The sequence below is a fragment of the Leucoraja erinacea genome, chromosome 5 (assembly GCF_028641065.1).
Source record: "Leucoraja erinacea ecotype New England chromosome 5, Leri_hhj_1, whole genome shotgun sequence".
In the NCBI taxonomy this organism is placed as follows: domain Eukaryota; kingdom Metazoa; phylum Chordata; class Chondrichthyes; order Rajiformes; family Rajidae; genus Leucoraja; species Leucoraja erinaceus.
This window is the reverse complement of record NC_073381.1, coordinates 45,623,714-45,645,784: the sequence shown is the minus strand read 5'-3', so window position 1 is coordinate 45,645,784 and position 22,071 is coordinate 45,623,714. Positions and strand designations below refer to the sequence as shown.

At 42.9% G+C, this 22,071-nt stretch overlaps 1 protein-coding gene across 1 annotated transcript in view; it reads left to right on the top strand.

Moving 5' to 3' along the window:
• The window catches only part of slc30a2 (solute carrier family 30 member 2), a 92,856-nt gene that overhangs the window by 53,519 nt on the left and 17,266 nt on the right, over positions 1-22,071 (top strand). The window contains exons 3-4 of the mRNA XM_055635491.1: positions 2,511-2,657; positions 20,242-20,395. Of these exons, the coding sequence (XP_055491466.1) occupies positions 2,511-2,657; positions 20,242-20,395 (301 nt within the window). The remainder of the gene's footprint in view (positions 1-2,510; positions 2,658-20,241; positions 20,396-22,071) is intronic.

The following is a 22,071-nucleotide window of genomic DNA, read 5'->3' as shown; positions in this document are numbered from 1 at the left end:
GAGGGATAACATTTTGAAAGGCATAAATAGGGTAGACAGTCAGAACCTTTTCCCCAATTGCAAATGTCAAGGACTAGAGGGCATAGCTTTAGGGTCAGAGGAGGAAATTTTGAAGAGATATATGGGACAAGTTTTTACACAGAGCGTGGTGGGTGCCTGGAACTTACTGCCAGGGCTATTGGTGGAAAGAGATGCAATAGTAATGTTTGAAGAAATATTAGCAGGCAGAGGAGATTAGTTTGATTTGGTCTCATGTTTGACAGGCATTGTGAGACAAAGGGCGTATTACTGTTCAATACTTTATGTAAGGTGGAGATTGCTAAATCCTTGGTTATTGGTGATAAGCATAAATACAGAGTTGAGATTAAAGCAGGTCAATTTATTGAATGGCAGAGCAAGCATGAGGGACTGAATAGCCAATACATGCTTCTATTTCATATGTTCATTTGTGGGAATTGGGCATGAAAATGTTGAGCTGGAAAATCTGTTCTGACATTGTTGAATGGCAGAGCAGGTTTGTGGCAGCCAGTGGCCTACTTTGCCTGTATTTCTTATTTATATTCTTACTTTTATGAATCATGTTGAATTTTGCCATTACTGCATACTAGTTTAATATTCTTAAAGAACATTCTTTGTTCAGTCAACTAAAAGTAAATATGTTAAATGTTTTATGATTTTTCTTAACTGGCACATTCTGTGATCGACTCTGAGGTCAACCATCGCCTGAGTTGTACTAGCGCAGCCTACGCCAAACTTAGGATAGGAGTCTTTGAAGACCGAGACCTAAAGGCTCCAACATAACTGCTGGTCTACAGAGCCGTTGTCCTCTCCACCCTGTTGTATTGAGCCGAATCATGGACCACCTACAGCAGGCACCTGAGAGCCCTGGAACAATACTTTAAAAGATTACGAAAGATTCTGAGGATCAACTGGGAGGACAAATGCACCAACATCAACGTTTTGGAGGAAGCCAACATGACCAGCATCACCACCACAATAATGCAGCACCAACTTCGATGGACTGGCCATGTCATCAACACACATCTCCCTAAACAAATCCTGTACTCTCAATTGACAGAAGGTGGGCGAGCCCCCGGCGTGCCAAAGAAACGCTTCAAGGCCAACATCACATCACATCGAGCAACTGGGAGCACATTGCACTGGACAGGCGCTCCTGGAGGAAATCCGTACAGAAAGGTGCTGCACGTCACAAAATAGAACTATGCCTTGTCACAGAGATAAAGCGACAGCACCGTAAGGAGAGAGTGAAGGGGGCTCGACGACTACCAACCACCGCCAGTCTCCACTGCCACATTGCACCAAGGTGTGTGGATCGCGGATCGGCCTCTACAGACATCTGCAGACCCACAAGTAGACCACCCTATGGAGAGGAGAGGACAGTCATACTCGTTTCGAGTGACTGCCAATGATGATGATTCTGTGATAAACACACAGCAGATTGGAAAAGACAGTGGCTGGAAAATTATTTATTGTGAGCTATCCTGTATAATGTACGATAATTTGAAATGAAGGGCTTTTAAACCTTGAAATCTGTATGGTTACATTTAATGACAAAAGTGCACATCTAGGCTGCAGGCACAGAAAATGCCAGGACTTTCTTTCAGGTCGGGCAGTATCTGTGGGGGGAAGAAATAGAATTAATGGTTGAGATCTGAAAAATTAACTCAATTTCTCTCCCTCCATATACTATCTGACCAGCTGAGTATTTTGAGCATTGTTTATTGAGCAAAAACAAAGTACTGGAAGAACTCAGCAGGCGAAGCTGCATCGGTGGAGGGAAATGGACAGACAAGATTTCAGGTTGGGACCCTTTAGAGTGATGGGGTAGCGGGGAGAAAGGTGGAAACGATAGATGAGGGATGGTAAGGGGGGGGGGGGTGATTGGAAAATAATTGGAGATAGCAACAAAGACTAGAGGTGAAATGGAGACTGAGGTGCTAAGGATGAATATAAGGAAGAAAGGATGAAATGTAAAACTAGAGGGAAGAGGGGAAATGAAAGGAAAATTGTGAATTTATTGGGAGGAATGGGAGATGAGTGGAAGGAGAAGGGGAAAAAATTGGGTGACATGGGGCAGTGGGAGAAATGTATGTGTATGGTCAGGTAACAAAACAGGGTAGATGAGAGGAAGTTGGTTGACCTAAATCCAATGCTCATGCCATTGGGTTGTAGGCAACCCAAGCGGAATTTGAGATGCTGTTCTTCCAGTTTGCGTGTGGCCTCACTCTGGCAGTGGAGGATGCCCAGGACAGAAAGGTGGATATGGGACTAAGAAGAAGACGTGTTAAAAAGGCAAGCGACTGGGAGCACCAGCTGTCCTCGGCAGACAGAACTCAAGTGTTCCGCATTTTATTTCAGCTTTCCAGCATCTGCAGTATTTAGCTTCTGGATTAAACTTGTGTATATTTTTTTCAGCAAACACATTATACTGTATGTGGCTTCCAAAATGATAATGCATAATGGGTTTGCCTTGGCTATTTCTCTTTCAGGTGGCTACTTTGCTCACAGTTTGGCCATCATGACGGATGCAGCTCACTTATTGACGGATTTTGGCAGTATGCTAGTTAGCCTTTTCTCTCTTTGGATTTCCACACGACCAGCAACAAAATCTATGAACTTTGGTTGGCATCGGTCAGGTAGGAGAATTTTGCTTCACTATACACTTATAATTTGGTAGATATTTACAAAGTCATTAACTAGATAAAAAATGTAATAGGAGAACAAAGAACAAAGGTTTGGTAATTCTCATTTCTATTTAGTTAAATACTTGGTATCATAATTGAGTTGATTTTCTTTATGCATTTCCCTAAACTATGCTATCTACAGTGGCTTGCAAAAGTATTCATACCCCCTTGAACTTTTCCACATTTTGTCACGTTACAACCACAAACGTATATGTATTTTATTGGGATTTTATGTGATAGACCAACACAAAGTGGCACATAATTGTGAAGTGGAAGGAAAATGTTACATGGTTTTCAAATTTTTTTACAAATAAAAAACTGAAAAGTGTGGCATGCAAAAGTATTCAGCCCCCTTTACTCTGATACCCCTAAATACAATCCAGTGCAACCAATTGCCTTCAGAAGTCACCTAATTAGTAAATAGAGTCCACTTGTGTGTAATCTAATCTCAGTATAAATACAGCTGTTCTGTGAAGGCCTCAGAGGTTTGTTAGAGAACATTAGTGAACAAACAGCATCATGAAGCCCAAGGAACACACCAGGCAGGTCAGGGATAAAGTTGTGGAGAAGTTTAAAGCAGGGTTAGGTTATAAAAAAAATCCCAAGCTTTGAACATCTCACGGAGCACTGTTCAATCCATCACCCGAAAATGAAAAGAGTATGGCACAACTGCAAACCTACCAAGACATGGCCGTCCACCTAAACTGACAGGCTGGCCAAGGAGAGCATTGATCAGAGAAGCAGCCAAGAGGCCCCTGGTAACTCTGGAGGAGCTGCAGAGATCCACAGCTCAGGTGGGAGAACCTGTCCACAGGACAACTATTAGTCGTGCACTCCACAAATCGGGCCTTTATGGAAGAGTGGCAAGAAGAAAGCCATTGTTGAAAAAAAGCCATAAGAAGTCCCGTTTGCAGTTTTGCCACAAGCCATGTGGGGGACACAGCAAACATGTGGAGGAAGGTGCTCTGGTCAGATGAGACCAAAATTGAAGTTTTTGGCCTAAATGCAAACCGCTATGTTTGACGGAAAACTAACACTGCACATCACCCTGAACACACCATCCCCACTGTGAAACATGGTGGTGGCAGCATCCTGCTGTGGGGATGCTTTTCTTCAGCAGGGACAGGGAAGCTGGTCAGAGTTGATGGGAAGATGGATGGAGCCAAATACAGGGCAATCTTGGAAGAAAACCTGTTAGAGTCTGCAAAAGACTTGAGACTGGGGCGGAGGTTCACCTTCCAGCAGGACAACGACCCTAAACATACAGCCAGAGCTACAATGGAATGGTTCAGATCAAAGCATATTCATGTGTTAGAATGGCCCAGTCAAAGTCCAGACCTAAATCCAATTGAGAATCTCTGGCAAGACTTGAAGATTGCTGTTCACAGATGCTCTCCATCCAATCTGACTGAGCTTGAGCTATTTTGCAAAGAAGAATGGGCAAAAATTTCAGTCTCTAGATGTGCAAAGCTGGTAGAGACATACCCCAAAAGACTTGCAGCTGTAATTGCAGCGAAAGGTGGTTCTACAAAGTATTGACTCAGGGGAGCTGAATACTTTTGCACGCCACACTTTTCAGTTTTTTATTTGTAAAAAAATTTGAAAACCATGTATCATTTTCCTTCCACTTCACAATTATATACCACTTTGTGATGGTCTATCACATAAAATCCCAATAAAATACATTTACGTTTGTGTTTGTAACGTGACAAAATGTGGAAAAGTTCAAGGGGTTGTGTCCTTGGGGAAGACACTTCACCCACCTTTGCCTTTGTGTAATGTAATGTAATTATGTGAAGCACTTTGGGGTCAATGCAAGTTGACTGAAAATGTGCTATATAAAAAAGATTTAAAAAAAAAAAAAAAAAAAAGGGTATGAAAACTTTTGCAAGCCACTGTACATTGGCAGTTTTTACAGAAATCATTTATTCTATGCTGAAAAACACCAGTGTAATATTTATGATTATATTTTGCACTGAAACCTGTACGCCAGAAAAGCTGGCTGCTAGATCTGGGAAAAATACTTCCAAACAATATAAATTGGTTAAGTAAACTCAATTAATTTAATAATATTTAAATTACCCAAGGCTTAACTTATTCCCTTACAGTCATTCCTTTCTGTGCAAGTGAGGATCTAAGCTGGCCTATGTTTTGTGGACGGATGTTCCAGTGTGCAGTGTGCACCTGTCATGTTCAAGAATTTTATATTTACTTATGTGGAGAAATTGCAGCTCTTCCAGTCCAATAGATTTAGAAGATCATCGTTGTCAAGCATTTATGGTTAGATTTTTATTGGTGATAGTATTGGCGCGTACAACGATACATTGAAAAATTTTGTGTTCTATTCAGTCAAATCATATTATACATAGGTAGTGCAGAAGAGAAAATATGTATGCAGAATAGAGTGTAACAGCTACAGCGGACATCCAATATTTTTAAAAGTGCAACTGCAACAAAATGGTAGATTGGAAGATCAGGTATTCATCTATAGTATCTGAGAGGTCCATTAAGAAACTGATATCAGTGAGAGAGAGGCATTCTTGAATTTAGACAAAAGCGCTGGAACATTGCCTATTTCCTTTGCCCCATAGATGTTGCTGCACCCGCTGAGTTTCTCCAGCACTTTTGTCTACCTTCGATTTTCCAGCATCTGTAGTTCCTTCTTAAACAAAAGCATTCTTGAATTTGGTAGTTTCAAGCTTTTGTATCTCCTGCCTGATGGGAGAGGCTGAAATGAGAGATTGATTGGGGAATAAGCACTCTATAATTATGTTGGCTGCTATCCCATGGCAGCATGAGGTATAGGTGGAGTTGATGAGGTGGGAGGCTGGTTTGTGTGATGGACTGGGCTATGTCTGCAATTTCTAGCATCTTGGGCACAGCAGTTGCCATACCAAGCTGTGATCCATTTAGATAGAATGCTTTCTATTAAAGACTATCAGTATATCAACCCATAATAGTACTGTTCACTTGAGGTCTTTTTTTGAAGTGATACTTCATAGCAGAGAATTGGCCTTTCTCAATGTGTACAGAAGAGTAGTGTTTTTATTGTCTCCGTTGCAGTTTGTGGTTTGGTTGAGAATGTACAAGGTATGATTAGGAAGTTTTCAGATGACACTAAAGTGTGTGGTATTGTAGATAGTAAAGATGGTTGTCAAAAATTGCAGCACGATATTGATCAGATTGGCAAGCGGGCTGAGGAATGACTAATGGAGATTAATATAGATAAGTGTGAGGAGTTGCATTTTGGGAAGGCAAACCAGGGCAGGACCTTCACAGTGAATGGCGGGGACCTGGGGATAGTTGTAGATCAGTGAGATCTAGGAGTGCAGGTAAATAGTTCCTTGAAAGTGATGTCACAGATAGATACGGTGGTCAAGAAGGCCTTCATCAGTCAGGGTATTGAATATCGAAGTTGAGATGTACTGTTACTGTTGTGCAACCCATTAGTAAAGCTACATTTGGAGTATTGTGTTCAGTTTTGGTCTGCTATAGGAAAATGTTGTTAAGTTAGAAAGGGGACAAAGAAGATATACGAGAATACTATGAATATGAAAGCTTTAGAGGGATATAGCCCAAACATGGACAGTTGGGACTAGTGTAGCAAGGGCATCTTGGTCGGCATGGACAAGTTGCAGTATGTGGGAGGTCAAGGACACTGCTGTGCCATAGGACCTTTTTCCATGCTGTATGACTCTATGACTAATACAGTCATGGCTCTACGGTGACATACAAAAATTAACCGGAATGCTGCGCTTTTTAAAAATAAAACCATCTTTTCCATCAAATTGGGACATCAGACTGGGCCTTTGTTTAATGCCTTTGCATTCAGAAGTCTGAAGTGGGACTTCTGACTCTAAAGCTGGAGTACGACCATACAAAAGCATACATGGAGAGTTTGGTAATGATGGAATGCTCAATGTTACATCTCAACAAGGCTGATTCATGCAGCCGTAGGTGGGAGGCACAAGTGTGGCAGAGCTGAATAATAACGGGCAAATAGCACTTCAAAATTCAACATACAATTATTACTGTCAAGAAAATACAGCACTGGTTAATTTGCAAATGTCTGGCTCTGATAAGAGGAAGATTGAGCATGTTTGTGCAGGTTGGGAGCATTCTGATATAATAGACATAGAAACATAGAAAATAGGTGCAGGAGGAGGCCATTTGGCCCTTCGTGCCAGCACCACCATTCATTGTGATCATGTGATCATTCCCCTATCAATAACCCGTGCCTGCTTTCTCCCCACTTTCTCTCTTCCAGTACCTTTGGTGTAACAATCTTACTGTAGGACTTGTCGAGGAACGACTCAGTTTCTTGGACAAACCTGAGGTCATCCACTTGCTTCTCCAGTTCCCCAACACGGTCCTTCAGGAGCTGTAACTAGATGCACTTCTCACATTTGTAGCAGCCAGAGGCACCAGCAGTGTCCTTGACCCCCCACATACTGCAAGCATCACACTGAATCAGCTTGCTTGACATCTCCTTTTTTTGTCTCTCTCTCTCCAGCATTTTGCGAAGCCTCCTCTCCTCAGTCTCCTCGCCGAAAACTCTCGAGCCAAAGACTCGCACTTTACTCACAAGACTCTCGAGCCAAAGACTCACACTTTTCTCACAGGGCACTTCCCTCACAAGGCCGCTCCCTAACTGCCGCTCCCTAAGAGCCGTCCTGCTTATATTGACTGATAAATTGCCTAATTTACCAATTTACAAACCAAATTCCTCAGTTTTCAACTGTTTTCCCCCTCTGGCTCACCTCTAACTCTCCTCCCACTCAGGCGAGAGCCAATCAGTGTTTTCTCCTGCTTCTCTTTGTTGCTGTTGCTTCAAAATCCACGGGAGCTCTGAAAGACCAAAGCTGCATGTTACTACATAGGGAGGTTGTTGACCAGACAACAGATCAGTTGTGCTTAAAGCTGTTTTCTCTGTATGAGGAGATGGTCCTCAATTCTTTTGTTGACAATTCATCACAGAGATTGGTAAAGATAGTTGGATGGTGTGGTATCATCCATTTATTATTAACATCTCCATACTCTCCCAGTGTTTCCTTGTCAGGCTAAAGTGTTAAATAAACATGTGATGCACAACTTGTCTTATGAATTTATAGTATCTTTGGTTTATAATTGAGTTTAGAGATACAGAATAGAAGCAGGCCCTTTGGCCCGTCGAGTCCAGGCCGACTATTAATCACTCGTTCACTAGTACTATCCTATACACTAGGGACAATTTACAGAAGCCAATTAACCTACAAACCTGCATGCCTCTGGAATGTGGGAGGAAACTGGAGGACCCCGAGAAAACCCATGCTATCACAGGGAGAACATGCAAACTCCATACAGTCAGCACCCATGGTCAAAATCGTTCCTGGGACTCCAGTGCTGTCAGGCAGCCACTCTACAGTTGCATTACTGTACCTCCGCACTGTGGTGCAGTGGTAGAGCTGGATGGTGTTACATTTCTTGAGGGTTGCAGGAGCTACACCCATCTAGGTAACTACAGAGTATTCCATTACACTTCTGAGTTGTGCCTTGTAGACATCAGAAACTATTTGGGTTGTCAGTGGTTTTATAGCCAACGTATATGGGTATCTGATCAATGGTTATTCCAAGATGTTGATGGAGGAAATATGTGAGAGTAATGCTGATATTGTAATGTGCCTTGTATCGTAACTAACCGTTGGATCAATCATTTCCAGATTAGTACCAATATGCCTTTGAAGAGGCATTTTCAAGAACGACCTTCAGATAATTAAAAAATATGAATCTAACCGAACAAAACACGTGGGTTTTATTGGGACCCCAAAATAGACAATAGACAATAGACAAAAGGTGCAGGAGCAGGCCACTTAGCCATTCGAGCCAACACCGCCATTGAATGTGATCATGGCTGATCATCCACAATCAGTACCCCGTTCCTGTCTTCTCCCCATATCCCTTGACTCCGCTCTCTTTGAGAGCTCTAACTCTCTCTTGAAAGCATCCAGAGAACTGGCCTCCACCACCCTCTGAGGCAAAAAATTCCACATACTCACAACTCTCTGTGTGAAAAAGTATTTCCTCATCTCCGTTCTAAATGGCTTATCCCTTATTCTTAAACTGTGGCACCTGGTTCTGGACTCCCCCAACATCGGGAACATGTTTCCTACCTTTAGTGTGTCCAAACTCTTAATAATCTTATATGTTTCAATAAGATTACATGTATTGAGGATGTAACGGTGGTAAAAACCATCAGGAGGCGTGCCAATCAGAAACCTCGGCTAACTGAGGAAGTGTGTTCCCTACTGAGAATCCGGAATGCGGCATTCAAATCTGGGGACAACGAAGCATACAAACTGGCAAGGAGTAACCTATCCCGGGGGATCAGGGAAGCGAAGAGGCTGTACGGACAAAAACTCAATAGCCACTTCGCAAATGACAAAGACACACGTCGTTTGTGGCAGGGATTTCATACCATCACTGACTACAAGCCCCCCCCGCTGCGGATATGCCAAAACAACCCCTCCCTACCAGATGAACTGAACGAGTTCTACGCACGGTTTGAGGTTAAAAACAGCACCCAGACACGTGCACTATTGCCATCTCTCAGTGACCAGTCGCTCAGGCTGTCCGCAGCCAGAGTTAAAAAGGCCTTTGCCAGCGTCAATCCACGCAAAGCTGCAGGGCCGGACAACATTCCTGGATGCGTTCTAAGAGACTGTGCCGAGCAACTGAAAGATGTCTTCACAGACATTTTTAACATCTCACTCAGCCAGGCAGTAGTGCCCAACTGTCTTAAGACTGCCACCATCGTCCCTGTCCCGAAGAAACCAAACCCAGGCTGCCATAATGACTTTCGACCAGTGGCCCTAACACCCATTGTAATGAAGTGTTTTGAGCGACTAGTTATGCAGCACATCAAAAATAGTCTATCTGCCGACCTAGACCCACTGCAGTTCGCCTACAGAGCCAACCGATCCACAGAGGACGCAGTCTCCACAACACTGAACCTCGTATTGTCACACCTCGATCGGAAAAATACCTATGCCAGGATCCTCTTCATAGACTTCAGCTCTGCTTTCAATACAATCATTCCGCAGCAGCTGGTGGAGAAGTTGGAGCTATTGGGGGTTGATGCTGGCACATGTAACTGGGTCCTGAACTTTCTGTCGCAACGGCAGCAGACAGTCAGGGTGGGCAGTAGGACATCAAAAACCATAGCCATGAGCACTGGCTCACCCCAAGGCTGTGTCCTAAGCCCCCTTCTGTTTAGTCTGCTGACACACGACTGTACTGCCAGACTCAATAACAACTTCATCAACAAGTTCGCTGATGACACAACAGTGGTGGGTCTCATCAGTGACAATGATGAATCGGCGTACAGGATGGAGGTGGAGCTGCTCACAGGTTGGTGCAAATCCCACAACCTCATTCTTAACGTGGGAAAAACTAAGGAGATGGTTACACAAATAAGCTGGAGAAACTCAGCGGGTGCAGCAGCATCTATGGAGCGAAGGAAATAGGCAACGTTTCGGGCCGAAACCCTTCTTCAGACTGAACGGGGGCGGGGGTGGGTGGGGACAAGAAAGGGAAAAGGAGGAGTAGCCAGAAGGCTGGGGGATGGGAGGAGACAGCAGGGGGGCTGAGGAAGGGGAGGAGACAGCAAGGACTAACAAAATTGGGAGAATTCGATGTTCATGCCCCCGGGGTGCAGACTCCCCAAACGGAATATGAGGTGCTGTTCCTCCAATTTCCGGTGCTACTCGCTGTGGCCATGGAGGAGACCCAGGACAGAGAGGTCGGAGGCGGAGTGGGAGGGGGAGTTGAAGTGCTGAGCCACCGGGAGGTCAGCTTGGTTATTGCGGACCGAGCGGAGGTGTTCGGCGAAACGTTCCCTCTTAAACACTAAGGAGATGGTGGTTGACTTCAGGAGGGCGGGGAAACAACACCATACACCTCTGCACATCGACGGAGCTGATGTGGAAAGGGTCAGCAGTATGAAGTTCCTAGGACTACATCTGTCTGATGACCTGACGTCCACGGCCAACACCACAGCTCTGGTCAAGAGAGCCCAGCAGCGACTTCACCCTCTCCGAAGACTACGTAAAGCAGGCCTCCCCACTACATACCTACGGACTTTTTATAGGGGGACTGTTGAGAGCACACTGACCTACGGCATCACTTCCTGGTTCGGGAGCTGCAAGGCGTACGAACGGCACCAACTGGACAGGATAGTGAAGACCGCCAGCAGGATTATTGGTGCTCCACTCCCCTTCCTGCTGGACATATACAGGAAGAGATGTATCAACAGAGCCATCTCCATCATCAAAGACCCTTACCACCCATCGCATGACATTTTCTCCATCCTCCCATCTGGGAAGAGGTACAGGAGCATTAGCTGCAAAACCAGCAGGATGCTCCTCAGCTTCTTCCCACAGGCTATAAGACTGTTAAATGGACTTTGCCCCCTGCCATGTATCGCGCACAAACCCCCACACTGCAGCAGAGCCACTGTTGTGCCGCTGCCGGTCGGAACGGCTGTTGAATGTTTAGCAGAGTGTTAAATTTGTTCATGATACATGTATTTTTTATTTCTATTTATTTTTCATGCACACTGAATGGACACTGGTTGAGCAACGTTTTTTTGTTTCCTCTGGGTATGCGAATACTCAGGAAATGACAATAAAGATATACAACAATACAACAATACAACTACAACAAGATATCCTCTCAATATCCTTCTACAATCCACAGTATACAAGCCCAGCCGCTCCATTCTATCAACATATGACAGTCCTGCCAATCCGGGAATTAATCACGTGAACCAATGCTGCACTCCCTCAATAGCAAGAATGTTCTTCCTCAACTTTGGAGACCAAAACTGTCCACAATACTCTAGGTGTGGTCTCACTAGGGGCCTATACAACTGCAGAAGGACCTCTTTGCTCCTATACTCAACTCTTCTTGTTATGAAGGCCAACATGCCATTCGCTTTCTTCACTGCCTGCTCTACCTGCATGCTTACTTTCAGTGACTGATGAACAAAGACCCCCAGATTCCATTGTACTTCCCCTTTTCCCAATTTAACACCATTTGGATAATAATCTGCCTTACCGTTTTTGCCACAAAAGTGGATAACCTCACATTTATCCACATTAAACTGCATCTGCCATGTATCTGCCCACTCACCCAACATGCCCGTCACCCTGCATCCTCATAGCGTCCTCCTCACAGCTCACTGCCACCCAGCTTTGTGTCATCTGCAAATTTGCTAATGTTACTTTTAATCTCTTCATCTAAATCATTAATATAGAATAGAATAGAATGAATAGAATGCCCTTTATTGTCATTCAAACAGCTTGGTTTGAACGAAATTGCATTTCTACAGTCTTAACATTACAAAAAAAACCCAAGACACACACTTAACACAATTTACACAAACATCCATCACAGTGAATCTCCAACACCTCCTCACTGTGATGGAAGGCAAAAGCCTTATCTCTTCCCTTTGTTCTTCTCCCGCGGTCCAGCAGTCCAACTGCAACGTCGAGGCGACTGGGGCTCACGATGTTAAAGCCCCCGGCGGGCGATGGTAAGGCGGGCCGGGTGATGTTAGGTCCCGTTCCTAGTCATTTAAACCCCGCGATTCCAGCAGGAGAAATTGCCGTTGCGGGAGCTCCAAAAAGCGGTCTCCCACCAGGGACCTGCGAGCTCCCGATGTTCCAGTCCACCGGGCCTGTGGCCAGAACCTCCAAAGATCCAAAGTCGGGTCGCAGTCGTGCGCCACCACAGCCCTCCCCGCTCAGAAATCGGCCAGCTAGGCAATGGCAGGTCCGCAGGCTCCGCGACTGGAGCCCTCAGGTTAGTTCCGGCCGGAGGCCGCCGCCGGCTCCACGATGTTAGGCCCAACGACATCGGAGACCCGACGGAAAAGATCGGGTCCCCTGTACAGGAAAGAGATTAAATGGTTTCCCCCACACCACCCCCCCCCCCCCCCCCCCCCCCCCCACATAAACACAGCTAAAAAATAATAAAAACTAGAATCAATACATACATTTAACGAGACAAAAATTTAAAAAAAAGACAGACGGACTGCAGTCGAGTCGCTGTCGTTAGGCGCCGCCACACCACACCATATATATTGCAAATAGCTGCGGTCCCGGCACCGAGCCTTCCTGTACCCACTAGTCACTGCCTGCCATTTTGAAAGGGACCTCTTAATCCCTACTCTTTGTTTCCTGTCTGCCATCCAATTTTCTATCCATGTCAGCACTCTACCCCCAATACCATGTGCCTAATTTTGCCCACTAATCTCCTTTGTGAGACCTAATCAAATGTTTTCTGAAAATCCAGGTACACTACATCCACTGGCTCTCCCTTGTCCAATATCCTAGTTACATCCTCAAAAAATTCCAGAAGATTAGTCAAGCATGATTTCCCCTTCGTAAATCCAGGCTGACTCGGACCGATCCTGCTACTGCTATCCAAATGTGCCGTTATTTCATCCTTTATTATTGACTCCAGCATCTTCCCCACCACCGATGTCAGGCTAACTGGTCTATAATTCCCTGTTTTTTCTCTCCCACCTTTCTTAAAAAGTGGGATAACTTAAGCTACCCTCCAATCCACAGGAACTGATCACGAATCTATAGAACATTGGAAAATGATCACCAATGCGTCCACGATTTCTAGAGCCACTTCCTTAAGTACCCTGGGATGCAGACCATCAGGCCCTGAGGATTTATCAGCCTTCAGTTCCATCAGTCTACCCAACACCATGTCCTGCCTAATGGGAATTTCTTTCAGTTCCTCCGCCACCATAGATCATCTGGCAACTAGTACATCAGGGAGATTGTTTGTGTCCTCCTTAGTGAAGACAGATCCAAAGTACCTGTTCAACTCGTCTGCCATTTCCTTGTTCCCCATAATAAATTTGCCCTTTTCAGTCCAATTTTGGTCTTAACTAATTTTTTCCTCTTCACATACCTAAAGAAGCTTTTACTATCCTCCTTTATATTCTTGGCTAGCTTACCTTCGTACCTCATCTTTTCTCCCCCTATTGCCATTTGTAGTTATCTTCTGTTGCTCTTTAAAAGTTTCCCAATCCTCTGGCTTCCCGCTCATCTTTGCTATGTTATACTTGTTCTCTTTTATTTTTATAATGTCCCTGATTTCCCTTGTCAGCCATGGTTGCCCCTTACTCCCCTTGGAATCTTTCTTCCTCTTTGGAATGAACTGATCCTGCACCTTCTGTACTATTCCCAGAAATTCCTGCCATTGTTGTTCCACTGTCATCCCTGCTAGGGTATCTAAAATTATTTCTATCTCACTCCTAAATGATTTTAGAGGGTGACAATCAGTCATCTTGATGTTACAATCCTGTGTGGTATAGGGGTCTCACATGGTGCTGTTAGGTTGGGGAATTTCAGGGCTTTGATCCAATGATAATGTAGTAACAGTGATGTATTCCCAATTCAGAATGAGGAGACTTCGAAGTTGGTAATTTCCACGCACCTACTGTCCTTGTCCTTCCACTCAAGGATGGCACAATGGTGCAGCTGTCATAACGCCAGAGTCTTGGGTTTGATCCTGACCACAGGAGCTCTCTGGGTGGAGTTTGCACGTTCTCGCTGTGACCACATGAGTTTCCTCCGAATGTGCTAGTTTTCTCACACATCTCAAAGACATGTGGGTTTGTAGGTTATTTAGCCTCTATAAACTGCCCCTAGTGTGCAGTGAGTGAATGTGAAAATAGGATAACACAGAACTAGCGTGAACAGGTGATCAATGGCTAGCATGGATTCAGTTGGCTGATTGGCCTGTTTCTATACTGTACCTTTCAACCAGCCAATAGATATCAAAAGTTTAATTCCTATTATTACACAATATTATTACTATTAAATCCCAATTCTTTGTTCACCATTTAATTTTTATAAATGTCAGCCAGTTAATTCACATTCACACAGTATTCTTGCAGAATTACAATAATAGTCACCTCTGGAGTGGCTGGGAGAAAAATAGACTCCAGTAAGTACTAATGGTCATCAAGATTTAATAGGTGTTACCCAAGGCCATGTTGTTATGAAATTGCTTCAGCTGAAACCTGTAAATTTTCGCCTCAATTAACTTAATGCCACTGCTTACCGTTCACCTGGAGGCAATCACTCATTTATATAAAATATTTCTTCTCGAGTTTTGTTGATTTTCATTTAGATTACATTCCCGAATTACTGATTGAGCAGACAGCGCAATTTTTAGTTGCTGTATGAATCTTGATTTGTGCCTCATCTCTTAAAAGCAAACTCGACATTCACCACAAACAAAGACAATTAAAGAGATTTTAATTTATGCAGATCACCACACTCACATTTACTGTGCCAGCAGTGTTTGTTGATAGTGTAACAACACACATTAGTATTTTATTCAGCAAACTTTCGAACAATTAAATTAATTATTGCAAAAGGAAAAACAATCCAGTTTTTTTGTTAATCTTTCGTAAAATGTAAAGGATCACAAAAAATTACAATGACTTCAACCTGAACGACATTTTAAAACTGATTTAATGGACTTTTTTGTTCAGTTATTTTGTTATACAAAAAACTAATTAACACGGGAGCTTTAAATTTGGATTCCAATGCATTTTGATTTGACTGTCAGGTCATCAAAAAAAAAAGATTAATGGAAAGTAGTTTGATTATTATTTGAATTTTGCAAAAAATATAACTTTTTGAAGAACAATTTACATAATTATTATATAAGGGCTGCCGTTTCAAGTTCTCCCCCACAGTGACTAGATATTGTACATTAATTGGCTCTGTCATTCAGACAGGCTTCGGGATAACTGGTATAGAATGAAAATGCAGGAGCAATGAAGAACACCTTTTTCATGGAGTCATGAACTAGATTTTTTTCAGATTAGGAACCTGAAAACCTACACCATATTTTTTGTAAGAACTTCTACTAAAAGGTCAGATAATATTAAGATATATTCTAAATGCACAGCACGGAAACATTCCTGTGTCAGAGATGCTTATACCATTTTCACACTATGATTTTTGTATTGTTGAAAATATTGACGTTCTCATCACTTTAAGGCCAAAAAATTATTTTCTTTGTCCACTGCCATACTAGATCGGGACATTTTTGTCTGAGAGAGATCTATCCAAAACAATGAGTAGATTATTCGTATTGCTTATTGGGCCATTTAAGCCCATTTAAGATTTGTTTCTGGGATTACAGGCAGTCTGTTTGGAACCTTGTCTTGGAAAGGTAGCCTTTACTACTTCAATGTTTTTCATTTCTGACAACAGTCATTAATGTTGGCCTCTCTGTGCAATATCAATAGCGAAGGTGTTAATACATAAAGGCCAGCATATTGGCGCAACTGGACGAGCTGCTGTTTCACAGAGCCCTGGATAGATCCCGTCGTTGGGTGCTGTCTGTGTTGCACCTTCTCTCTGTGACCGTGTGGGTTTTGTCCGGGTGCTACGATTTCCTTCCTTATCCTAAAGATGTGTGGGTTTGTTGGTTAATTGGCCTCTGTAAATTGCCTCTAGAGTGTATACGGGATGTGAAAGTGGGATGACATAGAACTTGTATCAACGAGTGATCAAAGGTTAACATGGATTCAGTGGGCGAAAGGACCTATTTCCATGCTGTATCTTTCAATCAATCATTTATATGAAATGCTTAACATTGTTTAATAAAAACTTAAATATTAAAAATACCCCACCTTCTAAATATTTTTGAATCATTGCACTGCTTTATGATTCACAATGTTACAGCATTGGATTTACAAAATTGAGATCTGAATATGTATTCTGCAATGTTAATAACTTGCACTGTTATAGCACCTGCAGAAATATAGGTCCTTTTCATTGTTTTAATATAAGAAAACTGGAAGGCAAAATAAAGAAACATTAAAAGTGATCAAAACTGAACCAAGTGACTCCAGTCATACTGAATCTCTGCCTAGTCAAAAGGGAATATATTCACTGAGCAACCCAGAATCACTCTTGGTTCTGTCAATGAAGCATAACACAATTAAAATATGAGGTAAAGTATTCCGAGAGTCAGAAGATGGAAAATTGGTGCGATGCTCACTATGAGAGATAGAGTTTAGGACAGTAATGGTTTCTGCCTAGATTACGTTCCACACGAGAAGCATTGTAAAGTGTGTTGGCCTTTCATTCCTCTCCCTCCTGTGTTTAGTAATGCTGCTCCAAGCTTTTTCAATGAACTGCTTGTGAAATTGCAATGGATATCTCATCAGTAAGAATTACTTTCTCCCATTTCGAGGCAAGAGAGGAGAAACTTGGGCTTGTTTCAATTACACTGTATTTGCGGACTTTGTGGGATTCAAGGACCAATTCGTTTAAGACAGAGAAATGAATTGATGCACTTTCAGCAGATCTTCACGTCCATCTCTGAGTGTTTCCCTGGGAAGAGACTGTCGATCAGAGGGTGGCTCAGCGAGTGAGGCAGCATCTATGGAGCGAAGGAAATAGGTGACGTTTCGGGTCAAGACCCTTCTTCAGACTCGACCCGAAACGTTACCTATTTCCTTTGCTCCATAGATGCTGCTTCACCCGCTGAGTTTCTCCAGCATTTTTATCTACCTTTGATTTTCCAGCTTCTGCAGTTCCTTCTTAAACAATAGATCAGAGAGTCCTCTGTTACGCAGCTGCTCGAGATGAACTGTGACTAGGACCCTTGCATCTTTCTCCGGACCCGCTTGTCAAATGCACACTCTGCAAAGAGGTGGGCAACCTTCTCCACTCCATAACAGCCATCTGGAGGGCAGCACAGGTTGGGAGTTAGAGTCTGATGATACAGGAAGGATCTGTCTGGGAGAGGCCCTCTCACTGCCAGCCCAATTAGGTCTTGGTGCCTGTTAGTGATGGGGTATTGGTGATGAGGTATTCTGCCAGACGAACGGGGCAGTCTGTTCAGGGAACCACCCCACAGGATACATCAATTCCTTGGTCCTCAATGTCTGCAGGATGTTCTGTGCTGACCACGCTCCGATGGTCTTGTGGTCAAAGATGTTGATTTGGAAAAACACTACCATGAAGGATATGTGGTGGGTCAATGTCTAGCTGACTAGCGCATTGCGCAGCAGTGGTGCTAGGCCGATCCTATGCACCACCATGGATAGGTAGAACACCAGCAAGTAATGATGCATGCTGCCCACTGGCTGTGGCTCCACGCACAGCCTGATGCAATAAAACAACAAAGTTGCCCATCAGGATGATGTGGGATATGCTTTTGCTACTATTGTCTTATGCATCATTCCATCAGACTTGCTCCATCTTTGATTCCCAGATGAACTGGAAGACAGCCCAAGTGATTGCCAGAATGGAGCAGTAGGGTATGGGCCACACCTGTGCTAAGTACAGCAGCCCTAAGAAGGCCTCACACCTGATGATCACGTTTTTATCGGTTATCAAGAAGGAGTGCTGCTCCCACCACCCCAATCGTTGTTTGACCCCGCTATCCATTCAGTGCAATTTTGTTGCACCCTGCCCAAACCAAATTCCCATCACCTTATCGTCACAGTGGTCACAGATGGTCAAACTAGTCACAGATGCTGATCAATCTGCAGACTGACCATGGATCTGAGCATGAGGGAGCAACACTGTCCATGTACAGGGAGGCTTTGATCTGAGTGCTCTCTGCCTGCCAATATCACCCCTCTTATGCTCTCATTCTTCCTGATGGATTCAACAAAGGGTTCTAGACAGCACACATGCAAGATGGGGAGATCCTGGTCCCTTTATGTCCAGGTAGTGGAACAATGGACTGACCAAGTCATAGGGAGAAAGTTAATCCCTTTTCTTCAACCCACTAAACTGAGGTTGTATTTTGCAAAGCTGCAGTTTGAAGAAGGGACAGAGAATTCTGCCAGTTTCTTCACAAATTCCTCTGTTCATTTTAATTCATTCACAGCTGGAATTTAACTAATGAGGCAATTGCTACAACAATGTGTCAACGAGGCACTCGGCAGCAGCAATGGAGGTACATGCATGCTCATTTTCATCAAGCGAACATGTAACAACAATATTACTGTAAATCTGAATGTGTTAGCCCCGCTATTTTCGAAAGAAAGGCAAGAGAAAATAGGGATCTGCAGACGAGTTAGCCTGAAGTCAGTGACGGGGGAATATGATGGAATCTATTATCGAGGAATAATGAGTCACTCTAATAACAATAGGTCTAGGCATTGGCATGGATTCATGGAAGGGAAATCGGGTTCAACAAAGACATTGGAACTTTTGATGACTGTTAGAAATAAAATAGATAAGGACAAACCAAATGATCTGGTGTGTGTTAACTTTGGACTATCAAAAGGCCTTTGTTAGGACACCACATGAAAGATTAATTGTCCAAAATGCAAGCTAACAACCATGGGGCTAAGTTATTGGTGTGGTTTAGAGATTTCATAATTAGCAAGCAACAGAAACTTGAAATAAATTGGTCAGTTTCGGGCTGGGAGGCATGGCGTGCCACAAGAATTGATACTGGGACTGTGGCTATTTACAATCAATGTCAATTAGTTGGATGTCAAAATCAAGTACAATATTTTTTATATTAATATTTAATGCTGGAACTACCCAGAAGGTAATTCAGGAGTTGTGGAGTGAGAAATCGAGTTCATGTTTCAAGTCAATTACATTTCTTCATGACTATTAATAATTTGTCATCAAAGTTCAATTGGAACCCCTTTTCACAGGATCAAAATCTCACTTTGTCAAGTCTGTATGGTAGCTTGTGTGCAAGGATCATCCACCTTTAAACCAGGTTATACATAAGCAACTAGCACTCCTCCATTTGAGGTTTGGTGCACGGAACACCATGACCTTTGTGTATAGTTCCCACTGTGACAGACATTAACGTCACTCTCCCATATGCAGCAGAAAACTGGATGCTTTGACAATGGCAAAGCCACTGTGATACACAACTGGTAGGAGATGGTCAGCTCAAAATAAGTGCAAACAGGTGAGGCACCATTTTCATATGTCATTAAGAAATAAATGCCCTGGCATCTCATTGTCAGGCAACTCAAAGCCCTGGACAGTTACCAGCAATTGTCTCTCCAAAATATCCTCCAAATGAACAGGCGGGATGGGGAAACAATACCATTGTCCTCCCCTAGATTGATATCCTGAAATCCAAATTATACTCAATTCTATCCATTAGGACCCGAAGCTTTGTTTGGGGATTCTGGTAAAATTGGGCTATTCTGATAAATGGAACCTCAGGTGTGTGAAATTGTTGCATTGTAACCATGTAAACATGTTATCTTGCTTGTATGAAATTCTCTGCACTTATTTTGAAATTTTTTAATATAATATCTCTGCTCAAATAATTTGCCTAATGGTTGTAAAATGATTCACTATAAATATTTGGGGGAACAGACAGGTCATTTGATTGTCACGATGAATATTATTCTGCATTTTGACAGCAAATCCAAAAGTAAAAACATCAGGGATCAGCAAAATACAAACAGACTGCCTTGTTCTAATCTGTGTGCTTTTTTTTCTGCTTTGTGTCACAGAGATTCTGGGAGCTTTCCTCTCTGTACTGTCAATCTGGGCAGTGACAGCAGTGTTGGTCTACCTTGCTATCCAGCGACTGATCAGCAAAGACTTTGAAATTGAAAGCCATGTAATGCTTATTACATCTGGGTGTGCTGTAGGAGTCAATATCATGTAAGTAATCTTAATGTTTTATTTGAACATTTTAATCACACAATATTTGATTTCTGAGTTCCAACAAACATGCCAAAAACAGTTGATAATTGGAAATGTAGACTGTAATATAAAATAATAAAACTGATTAAATCGGTGAAATTTAATGGCTTTTCTGCCTGCCTTTACATTCAATTGTCCCTTTTTCCACTTTTCAAAATTTACACATCAAGAAAATAGGTCTTAATGAAAACTCTAACAAAATGAGTCAGTTAATCAAACAAAAAGCTGGAAATGCTGGAAATCAGAAAGAGAAGCAGAAAGTGCTGGAAACATTCAGCAGGTCCGGCATCATCTGTGAAAAGAGAAAGAGAATTCATGCTTTAAGATCCTTCATCAGAATATTTCCTGTTTATATGTCTCAGGTAACAAATATAACAGTTTACTTGCAAATTGGGACACTGTTGCAAAGGTACTTGAGACTTCTGATATGTCATGATATTCAGATGAAACAAAATAGCTCTAATAATATTTTTTAAATAGTGTTTTCTTAGTCAAGTTTGTTCGTTTCTGAGCTGTCATCCATGTTGCTGCAGAAGCCTCAGGGTAGAAATCAGAAAATGGAACACTAGTTTATTTTATTTTCCTCTCTAGACTGAAGGGCTTTGACTAATCTTAAAATGTTTACGGAGTTCAGCAAACCAAATGCAGCCAGAACCTTTGCCTGCTCGAAAAGGAGGTATTAGGGAAGATGACCAAAGGTTTGGACAGAGAGGTAGGTTAAAGAGAATATTAAAGAATGACAAAGGCTTCAATTTGAGGTCTAGAATTCCGACTGAACTTCTATGATTCTATGAAAGGAAATAGACAATAGACAATAGGTGCAGGAGTAGGCCATTCAGCCCTTCGAGCCAGCACAGCCATTCAATGTGATCATGGCTGATCATCCACAATCAGTACCCCGTTCCTGCCTTCTCCCCAGATCCCCAGACTCCACTATCTTTAAGAGCTCTAACTCTCTCTTGAAAGCATCCAGAGAATTGGCCTCTAATGCCTTCTGAGGCAGAGAATTCCACAGATTCACAACTCTTGTTCCTAATCTCCATTCTAAATGGCTTACCCCTTATTCTTAAACTGTGGCATCTGGTTTTGGACTCTTCCAACATCGGGAACATGTTTCCTACCTTTAGCGTGTCCAAACTCTTAATAATTTTATGTTTCAATAAGATAACCTCTCATCCTTCTAAAATCCAGAGTATACAAGCCCAGCCGCTCCATTTTATCAACATATCTGGGAATTAACCACGTGAACCTACGCTGCACTCCCTCAATAGCAAGAATATCCTTCTTCAAATTTGGAGACCAAAACTGCAAACAATACTCCAGGTGTAGTCTCACTAGGGCCCTGTACAACTACAGAAGGACCTCTTTGCTCCTATACTCAACTACTCTTCTTATGAAGGCCAACATGCCATTCGTTTTCTTCACTGCCTTCTGTATCTGCAAGCTTCCTTTCAGTGATTGATGAACAAGGATCCCCCCAGATCTTGTTGTACTTCCCCTTTTCCCAATTTGACACCATTCAGATAATAGTCTGCCTTCCTGTTTTTGCCACCAAAGTGGATAACCTCACATTTATCAGTGTCTTGACCCGAAAAGTCACCTATTCCTTCGCTCCATAGTTGCTGCCTCACCCG